The sequence below is a fragment of the Medicago sativa genome, chromosome 4, assembly GCF_051527215.1.
Source record: "Medicago sativa cultivar Bolivia chromosome 4, Bolivia_mono, whole genome shotgun sequence".
Taxonomy (NCBI): domain Eukaryota; kingdom Viridiplantae; phylum Streptophyta; class Magnoliopsida; order Fabales; family Fabaceae; genus Medicago; species Medicago sativa.
The window spans coordinates 13,874,636-13,885,390 of record NC_140752.1 but is presented as its reverse complement, the minus strand read 5'-3'; the positions used below and the strand labels follow the sequence as shown (position 1 = coordinate 13,885,390).

At 41.0% G+C, this 10,755-nt stretch overlaps 1 protein-coding gene across 1 annotated transcript; it reads left to right on the top strand.

The window, feature by feature from the left end:
- Positions 1-5,069: 5,069 nt before the first annotated feature.
- LOC146926511 (uncharacterized) lies at positions 5,070-6,119 on the top strand. The gene has a single exon (XM_085706924.1). The coding sequence runs from the start codon at positions 5,070-5,072 to the stop codon at positions 6,117-6,119; it is 1,050 nt and encodes a 349-aa protein (XP_085563050.1).
- Positions 6,120-10,755: the final 4,636 nt, after the last annotated feature.

Here is a 10,755-nt window from a genome sequence, read left to right as displayed (position 1 = left end):
AGCAAAATCATTCTACAAATGCAATAAACTGCAACTCTTACAATGCATTAAACATGTTTTATTTTTATTTTTAAAGAAATATGCTTATAGCATCTCATTAGATTTTGTTTGAATAGGTTAAATGAGAATTATAGAGACCAATTGAATTTCCTTCATTTCTATTATTATGTTGTTTGGATAGAATAATTACATCATTCATTTTAAAAAAATTAGGGACAACAATTTCTTAGATACTACTTTATAGTGGCCAATTTGAAAAATATATAAGATCAACTTGCAATATTCAAAAAATAAAAACGTGACTAAATGTGTAAATTTTTGAAGCATATAAGTGACAGCAAAATAATTGATGAAAGGAATGAAATCAAAGAATGCTTAGAATTATGAATGTGTTTAGTATGAATTTCTCGAAGATTTTCTTCTCTCTATTTCCTAAATCTAACATATAGAACCTTTAACGTCAACAAATATCGAACCTCGTAAGAAATGAGATACAGAGAGAATAATTAATATTGCAAAACATAAGAAATAAATCTACGGAGAGCTGGTTGTAATGGATTAAATGAGACGTTATTAGTATTGGTTTAGTAATTCATTTTAGTTAGAATTAGTCTTATCTTTTAGTTTGTTTAGAAACTTGCACTTGAAGTAACTAACTCAAGTTGCTTGCATGTGAAGTAATAAGGTTGTTAGGAGTTTGTTTCAGTTTTTGTTACATCACTTGATGTATAAATACTTCATAGCTATTGTAAATATAGTGAGTTCATTCAATCAATAACATTCACAAGTTTTAATCTCAACTCTCTCTCTCTTTCAAAGCAAGAAACCCTAAAACCCTAATCCCAATTCTCTTCAATTTGTACACAGTTTTGTGATTGTTTTCGTTCAATCTTTACACATTGTTCCATCAATTGGATGGTGCATTAGACTCCCATAATAAAGATGGTATACGTTAGACAATTTAGGTATATAAATGAATAAGTAATTCATTTCAAATTAATATAAATTAAATTATAGCTTTAAAAGATTGTGATCGTATGGATACGATATCCTTCCTAAATTCTGGTCTATGCATGAAAATGGTTTGCAACTTCATAAAGATTTTGGATGGCTGTGCTTCACCAACAAATTTATTTTTTTATTCTCGCTTATTGAAATTTTTTGTTGAATTAGAGAATTCGTGATTCCAATTTCCTACCATGGTCTAATACAATGAACTCGAAATGAACTTTCCTATCATTTAACTGGTGACAGACAACATAACATGGTTGTACAAAAAAATTCAATGTTGTCTTTCCCTTTTTAAGGTAACATTTTTCTCATCCACAATGGACGACCCAAAAAGACTATGCTTAATATGGAAAGTGGACAGCTTTAATGCATCATGATGAATTCTTGTTCATTGAAATCAAGACTTGGAAGTCAGCGTTAATATCATGAAATTTCCACGAAACTTTTGGCATGTTCCACAGTGCAGAACACATGACATATTGTGTATGTATGCATGTTTCTGAAACTTTATAAAACAAACCATTTGTGCCGTTTTTGTCACTCAGAGTAATTAAACAACAATGAGATCAATTACATTACTTACATTGTTTTCCTTCCTTCTCTGCTACAACTGCATTTTTTTCACTTTCCAAACCTCTCTTGCCTCTGCCAAATGTCTTGAGGATCAACAATCATTGTTGCTCCATTTAAAAAACAATTTCACACTGGAATATTCATCCAAACTAATATTGTGGGATCAAAGCATTGCTTGTTGCAATTGGAGTGATGTAACTTGTGACAGTAAAGGACATGTTATTGGCTGCGATCTAAGTGGATTTAACAACTCAAGTAGTCTCTTCAATTTCCAACGTCTCCAAAAACTGAATATGGATTATAACAATTTCAATTCTCTGATTCCATCAGGATTAAGCAAATTGGAGAAGTTACTTATCTGAATTTGTCATATGCTGGATTTCAGGGGGAAAAAAGAAAAAAAGAAACTAGTATATAATTAAAATAAATTTCTAAGGGTATAAGAAGCATACATATTGAATAAGTATAACTCAAGATATTGTCTTTAACACGGCACATAGCACAAAGAGAATTCAAAAGAAGGACAAAGTCACTCACGACACCATACCAAAACTGACTATAGTCAAACAGAACACCTTAATATTACAATAAACTCAATAATCATCATTTAAGTTCAACCATGGAATTTATCTATTGGAAGATTTGCTAGGCCCAATAAGAATAAATAAAAAAAAAAATCGGGGTTTTGTAATTTGTATTATCCCTACTTGAGTTCTAATCCAAACTCTTCCAAATCATGTATTTTCCTACCTTGCCTTCAACCAACTCTATTACTCAACCACGGTGATTCCAAAAATGTGAATCTTTCCTTTAAAAACCCTATCTAGCTCAATGTACGTGTGAAGAGTTTAATACTTAGTAGAAAAATGAAACATGGAATCTCGTTCTTCGTTCTCGAATCAAGACTGGTAATGTTTGCAAATGGGTGGTTCACATTGAGAAAATCATGCTGGCTACATCAACAATTACTATGTTGGAGTTGTTACTGAAGGGTTTTAACCACAAGGGTTTGATTTCAACGATACTCTCTCTCGGGTCATTAAACAACTCACTATAAGGGTTATTCTTACTTTATATCTCACTCACAAGTGTGATAAGCATTTGGAAGTTTCTCCTTCATCATTTTCATCTTTGTACTAGTTACTCCACTCATGGGTAATTAATTATCTCTTCGTGTGGGGAGTATGTTTAGTTAGCTAGGATTTCAATCTAAAACAAACTTTTAATTAAGAAAGTACGAGACATCGACATTTTATCCAAGTGATCTAAATTAAATCATTTGTAGTTTATAATTACTACATAATGTTATGTGTACAATCACAGACACTGTTTGATTATATTTCCTCGAATCAATTAACGATTCTGGCTACATTGGAAGTTAAATACTCCCTCTGGTCCTTATTATAAGAAATAATTGACTTTTTTGGTTCATAGAATAATTAATATAATGTATCTTGTTATAAATATAGACTAGATACATCACTTACACAATGAACCTAAAAAGTCAACTTTTTCTTATAATAAGGACCGGAGGGAGTATAATAATTGACCGGAGGGAGTAATACAATAGATTTTGCGCCGTTTCACATACATGAAAACATATGATGAGGGACATGTGGAAACATAACTGAATTTTAGAAAGCATATAATCGATCAAGGGAACATATTGAATGAATAGATGACGACATCTAACCAAAACAACTCTTTTTCAATCATTAATTTATTATATTGCAAAAATTGAATGTCAAAAACTATATTGCAATTTCTATAATTTTGATATTTGTTTTTGATAAACAATCAGGGGCGGATCTAGTGTTAGGCATATGGTGTGGCAGCTGCCATATAGTAGACCAAAAAAGATAATATATATCACATAGTCCTTTATTTATATTTATAGTCACGTCCACAGTTCAACTCCCAGCGCCACCGTTTTTAACTCTTTTTTAAGGAGAAAATCATCAAAAGTGTGGTGGATGAGATTCAAACCTGAGACAGAGATGTAACAAACATGCTTTAGCCACTTCGCTATAGTGTTTTTTCTGTTTAATTTTCGCATTACTAATATATATATATATATATATATATATATATATATATATATATATATATCGTATTATAAATTAAATGTACACTAAAAATGTTCTTTTATAATTTTGCCACACCAAACCATCATGTCTAGATCCGCCCCTGTAAGCAATCCAACATAGTTAATGTTGTGCTAATGATACAACCCAATAATTCATATTGATTTGTATTTAATATTTTTCCATTGAAGAATTTGAGATGAATGAGATGGTTTGCACAAATATATGTGGTCTTCGAAACTGATTGTGCCTGATCAGAAGTTGACTATCTACACGGTGTTTGATGACGATTAAATTAAATTGCAATAATTGGAACAACGAGGGAGGTGTACCTGCAGATTCTCTGACGCTCAAGTCAGCATTGAGACTAGAATGGGGGTTGAGAGAGTTAAGAGAATCTAACCTTGGGGACTGCTAAGAGTCCCCTTTATTTAGTGTGGAGGTTAGGGTTGGCAAAGAACCGAAACAACTCGAAAATAGTTCGAGATTCGATTTAATAATTAATTCGTTGAACTCGGTCCATGAACCGAATGAATCAAACTTGAGTTTGAAATTAAACTCGTTAAACAAATGAGTTGGACTTGAACTATATAGTCCGGCTCGTTTGGTTCATGTGCCAGCTCGAGTATATACACACATTCATACACTTGTATCAAACTACTTAAATTAACCCACTAAATTAAAAATATAGGTTCCTAAACATGAAGATATTATGATTTTTTTTTTTTTTTTTTAAGTTTGTTAAGCATTATCACATCACCCTGTTGTTAAAACATTTATCAATATATTAACAGTTTTACATTTATATTATATTACTATTATAAAACAAAAATTAAGAGCCATAACATTGTACTGTAAATAAATATATATGGACCGTCATCATACTCCTAAAGGCGTAGGAGCCCTCCAAAAAAGGCTCTAAGCCCTCCAGAAAGGCCTGGGCGCCCTCCGGAAAGGCCTGGGCGCCCTCCAGAAGGACTCCTGAGCCCTGGCGCGCCCCCTAAAGGGCGCCGCCTCATTAAACTTCTAGAAGCCTCTAGAAACCGCCCAAAAGCCCCAAAATACACAAATGCCCCTGTTGCTTGGAAACCAAGCAACCGAAGCCCAAGCCCATAGCAGGCTATAAATACAACTCTTGAGAGCATTCTCAGGGCATCGAATCATCAGTCTAAACCCTAGAATCCTAGTATTCCTTAACGTACTTTTCTGCAAGTACAGTTGGCGCCGTCTGTGGGGAAAGGTAAAACTAACCTTGACCACGTTTCTGAATCGCAAATCGTGGTTCAGGAACCCCAAAGCTAGTCCTCTAGATCGTAGAAACTCTTACGATTTGGAAACCCCAACCCTTTTCAACCAACCTAAATCGCACCTCACGTACGATTTAGAGAAAAGCCTCTCATCATGGCAACAGCTGAAGAATTAGAATCCATGCGAACCCAACTCGCTCAACTGAAGGATCATAACGATGCCCTTCAGGCCTCAATGGAAACCATGCAACAAAAGCAACTAGAGGAGAGAGAAGAATCGCACCATGGCGAGTTAGATGACCCTGAACCACAACCATTATCCACTGAAATCTGGGACGCGCCAGTTCCAGAGGGCTTCAAGCCGCCCCACCTGTCCGCCTTCGACGGAAAAAGCGACCCCATGGAGCATGTCACAGCCTTCAACACACGCATAGCGGTTGTCGGGGCTCCTGATTCTCTGAAGTGCAAGTTGCTAGCAGGTACTTTCACTGACGCCGCCCTACGCTGGTACATGAATCTCCCGCGGTTCTCCATCCTCAGCTACCAGGACATGACCAGAAAACTCATCCAACAGTTCTCCGCTAGTCGACACCGCAAGGTCCCAGCAACCAGCCTCTTCAACGTGCGACAGGGACATAATGAATCCCTCAGAGACTACCTAGCTAGGTTCAACGATACAACCATCAAGGTAATCAACCCCAACCAGGAAGTGTTCGTAGGAGCTTTTAAGAACGGACTAAGGGCATGGCAGTTCAATGAATCTCTAGCCCAGAAACCGGCGGATTCCATGGAAGAGGTTATAGCCAGGGCAGACTGTTACATCAAGGGCGAGGAGAGCAACGCGGAAAAGAAGGCCAGAGACGCCAAGGAGCGCGCGATCAATCCGGAACGGCGACCTTATCAACCAACAAGCAGGGATCGCGCCCCCTACAGAAGGCCAGAGAGGCGACCGTTCAATCCGTATTCTCAAAGGGACTTCACACCCTTAAATACATGGCCAGAGCGTATCATGAAGGAGATCTTCGAAGCAAGGCTGATCCCAGAACCCTTGCCGGCCCGCAGCCCCGTCATGGGAAGGGATGAAGACAAATGGTGCAAATATCATAAGGTACGAGGACACGACACTGACTCGTGCATTCATCTTCGCCAAGAAATCGAGCGACTGATACAAAGCAGAAAACAGATCATAAAAAGGAGGAAGTGAACGACGAAAAGAGACACGCCATAAACACTATTTCAGGCGGCTTCGCCGGAGGAGGGGAGTCAAGTTCATCGCGGAAGAAATATGTAAGGCAGGTAATGTTGTGCCAAGAGTATGAAGAAACGGATCAGAGGCACGAACCGGAGGTATCCTTCACGCCCAAAGATTATCGAGACATAGTACCCCACGACGACGACCCCATGGTCGTCACTTTACAAATCTTCAAGTGGGACATGAAGAGGGTGTTGATAGACCCAGGAAGCTCTGCGGATATTCTTTACTACGACACATTTGATCGAATGGGGCTAGACCCGGAGCAGCTGCAACCTTTCAGAGGAACCCTGGCAGGATTCACGGGCGAACAGGTTCATGTGAGAGGATACATCACCCTAAAGACAACTTTCGGAAGCGGATCTCACGCCAAAACCATTCGAGTCAGGTAACTCGTCGTAAACTCGCCTAGCTCCTACAACATCATTATAGGTCGCCCCGCCTTCAATCTGTTGGGCGGATTCTTATCCACGAAGTTCCTAGTAATGAAGTACCCTCTTGACTCTGGAAAAATTGGAACCATTCGAGGCGATCAGAAACTCGCCAGGGAATGCTATCATAACAGTTTGCGGTTGCAGAAGACCAGAAAGAAGTCAAGTAGCGAGGTAACGCACGAAGTTAACATGATCGATCTGGATCCCAGAGAAGGCTTCCAGCAAACGCCTGGAACCCACTGAAGAATTAAAAGAGGTCTCCATCGGACCAGAAGCCCACCATACAACAAAGATTGACACGTCGCTATCTCCTGAAGAGGAGGTCGCCCTGATCAAGCTACTGAAGAAGAATCTGGATCTCTTCGCCTGGCATCCATCAGAAATGCCAGGGATGGACCCCGACATTGCTTGCCACCATCTATCAATCAAGGCTGGCATGAAACCGGTAGTACAGCAGAAAAGGAAGGTGGGCGAGGAAAGAAGGAAGGCAGTTGATGAGGAAGTAAAAAAGTTAGTCGAAGCCCACTTTATCAGTGAAATAAAGTACCCCACGTGGTTAGCCAACACCGTCCTTGTTAAGAAAGCAAACGGGAAGTGGCGAATGTGCGTGGACTACACGGATTTGAACAAGGCGTGCCCTAAAGATCCTTATCCTCTCCCAAACATTGACCACCTGATCGACAGCGCCTCAGGGTACAGAACTCTAAGCTTTATGGATGCCTATTCAGGTTACAATCAAATATGGATGGACCCTCTGGACGCTCCAAAAACGGCTTTTATGACCAGCACAAAGAATTATCACTATGAAGTCATGTCTTTTGGTCTAAAGAACGCAGGCGCCACCTTCCAGCGATCTATGGACATCGCGTTCTCCGCACAGATAGGGCGAAATCTCGAGGTATATATTGACGACCTGGTCGCAAAAACGAGAGAGGGATACAGTCACTTAGAAGATCTGGAGGAGATATTGAGCCAGGTTCGAAGATATAGAATTCGTCTAAATCCAGCAAAATGTTCTTTCGGAGTGCAGGCGGGAAAATTCTTAGGATTCCTCTTAACAAGACGAGGCATCGAAGCAAATCCTGACAAATGCCAGGCGATCATCAACATGAGAAGCCCCACTAGCATCAAGGAAGTACAACAACTCACAGGTAGGCTCGCCGCCCTATCTCATTTCCTGTCTTGCGCCGGCGACAAAGCCTTCTCTTTCTTCGCCTCCATTAAGAAAAAGGAGAGATTCGAGTGGACTCCAGAATGTGAAGAGGCTTTCCAGCAAATTAAGAAGTTCTTAGCTAGTCCGCCCATCCTTCAGCGGCCAAATCAGAACGCCATTCTTTTCCTGTATCTGGCGATATCTGACAACGCCATGAGCACAGTTTTGGTAGAGGATTCAGCAACAGGAGAAAAGCCAATTTATTTCGTCAGCAGGGTGTTCAAGGGGGCAGAGCTGCGATATCAGAAGATAGAACGTCTCGCCCTTGCTGTCGTCATAACAGCAAGGAAGCTTCGCCCCTACTTCCAAAGTCACAAGATCGTCGTAAAATCAGATTACCCAATCAGGCAAGTACTGGGGAAACTTGACCTGGCCGGAAGAATGGTGGCATGGTCCGTAGAGCTTTCAGAGTATGACGTCCAGTTCGTACCAAGAGGGAGTATCAAATCCCAAGTGTTGGCATATTTTGTAGTAGAGCTCGCCTCCCCAATACAGGAACAACCTCCTTTCGTATGGCTCTTATCTGTAGATGGCTCATCCAACCTGAAAGGCAGTGGCGCAGGCGTAATCTTGGAAGGGCCGGACGACGTTCTCATCAAACAATCCCTCAGATTCGAATTCAAGGCAAGCAACAATCAGGCCGAGTATGAGGCTTTAATAGCTGGCATGACCCTAGCCCTAGAGATGGGCGCCGAGAATTTAAGAGCCAAGAGTGATTCCCAGCTCGTAACAAGGCAGATCACGGGCGAATACCATATGAAAGACACACAGCTAGCCAAATACCTGACCAAGGTGCAGAGTCTCGCCAAGAAATTTAGCTTCTTCGAAGCCATTTATGTGCCACGGGAGCAGAATTCCAGAGCAGATTTGTTGGCAAAACTCGCCAGCACCAAACGACCAGGCAACAACAGAACAGTCATCCAGGAAATAGTTTCAACACCCAGTACGAAGGTGGACGAAGTACTTCAGGTCGAAGAGAACACAGGAGGATGGATGGAGCCATTGCTTAGGTATTTGACAGGGTCGTTCACACCAACCGATGGCGACGAGGAACAGACAATCAGAAGGCAAGCGTCCAAATTCACTTTGGTTTCTGGGAAACTCTACAAAAGAAGCCGCACGACTCCCTTGTTACGATGCTTAGGAGAAGACGAGACGCACCTGGTCCTTTTGGAAGTACACGAAGGCGTTTGCGGTAGCCATATAGGCGGGCGAGCTCTAGCTGCCAAACTCCTCCGCGCCGGATACTATTGGCCCACCATGCTTCAGGATAGCTCGACTTTCGTAAGGAAATGTGATAAATGCCAAAGGTTCTCTGACAGGAAGCATGTCCCAGCTCAGGAGTTAACCTCTGTATACTCGCCATGGCCTTTTCACAAATGGGCGGTCGACATCGTTGGACCCTTTCCTCTCGCCCCGGGACAGCTGAAATTTCTCATTGTGGGAGTGGACTACTTCACCAAATGGATCGAGGCGGAAGCAGTCGCTAAGATAACTGCGGAAAGAGTAAAGAAGTTCTACTGGAAGAAGATCATCTGTCGTTTCGGCCTACCTAAGTGCATAGTATCTGATAATGGAACTCAGTTCGCAAGCTCAACAGTGTTAGACTTCTGCAAAAACCTAGGGATACAAACGAAATTCGTCTCCGTAATTCACCCGCAAGCCAACGGGCAAGCTGAATCGGCCAACAAAGTTATTCTTAGCGGGATCAAAAAGAAATTAGAGGCCGCCAAAAGTTTGTGGGCAGAACAACTCCATGAGGTATGAATAGTTCTCAAAATCAATTTACTCTCGCCTTAAACTTTCCAAAGTCTTAAATCTCTATCAAAACTACTATATTATATATAAACGATGCATCGATCAAAATAAGCACAGGTACTATGGTCCTACCACACTACCCCTCATTCTACGACCAGGGAGACTCCGTTCACTATGGTTTACGGCACAGACGCCATGATACCTGTCGAAATCGACACCCCCACGTGGAGGCGAGATGCGTTTTCAGAAGAAGGTATCTATCTTATTTAGCCAGGCGACTAACATTTTTTACGTGCAGGGAAATATTGTTATTAATTTACGCGTTATTTTTCTTTAAAAAAGCTAATGAAGTAGGTATGGCGGTAAGCATGGACATCATTGATGAGGTCAGGGAGCAAGCACACATCAGGGAATTCGCAGCCAAGCAGCGAGCAGCTAGACGATACAACTCCAGGGTAACGCCCAGGGAGATGAAAGAGGGCGACCTGGTCCTCAAGCAAGTCGTCGCCCCAACCAGAATAGGCAAACTCTTTCCAAACTGGGAAGGACCTTACAGAATCAGGGAAAAATACGCTCACGGGGCGTATAAGTTAGAAGAACTAAACGGAGATGTTGTACCTCGCACCTGGAACGTGGCCAATCTGCGTCACTATTATAGCTAGATTCTTTTTCTTTTGCATTTTAATTTTATGTACCAAATAAGGATGATGTAAGATCACCACTGCAACTCTTATCATTTGACTTTATCAATAACATAGGGTCAGGGTGGCACTCTTTTCCCCTGCAAGGGCAGGGGTTTTTAACGAGGCGCCCTTTCCTTTTTTCATATTTATGATTCTCTCCGTATTCTTTTTTTTTATCATGCAAACAGAATTCGCCCACTAAAAGTATAAAGATAAAGGATCCATGGCGCTAGCCAGCCCAAAGCAAAAGTCCTCCTTCAGAGTAGGAGGCGCCTTCCATCAGAGTTGGAAGTGTAAAATAAAAAAGTCTTCCCTCAGAGTGGGAAGCAAAAGTCCTCCTTCAGAGTAGGAGGCGCCTTCCATCAGAGTTGGAAGTGTAAAATAAAAAGTCTTCCCTCAGAGTGGGAAGCAAAAGTCCTCCTTCAGAGTAGGAGGCGCCTTCCATCAGAGTTGGAAGTGTAAAATAAAAAAGTCTTCCCTCAGAGTGGGAAGCAAAAGTC

Bases quoted from the DNA above. Each gene is read 5' to 3' on its own strand.
- LOC146926511 (XM_085706924.1), top strand. From the start codon at position 5,070: ATGGCAACAGCTGAAGAATTAGAATCCATGCGAACCCAACTCGCTCAA.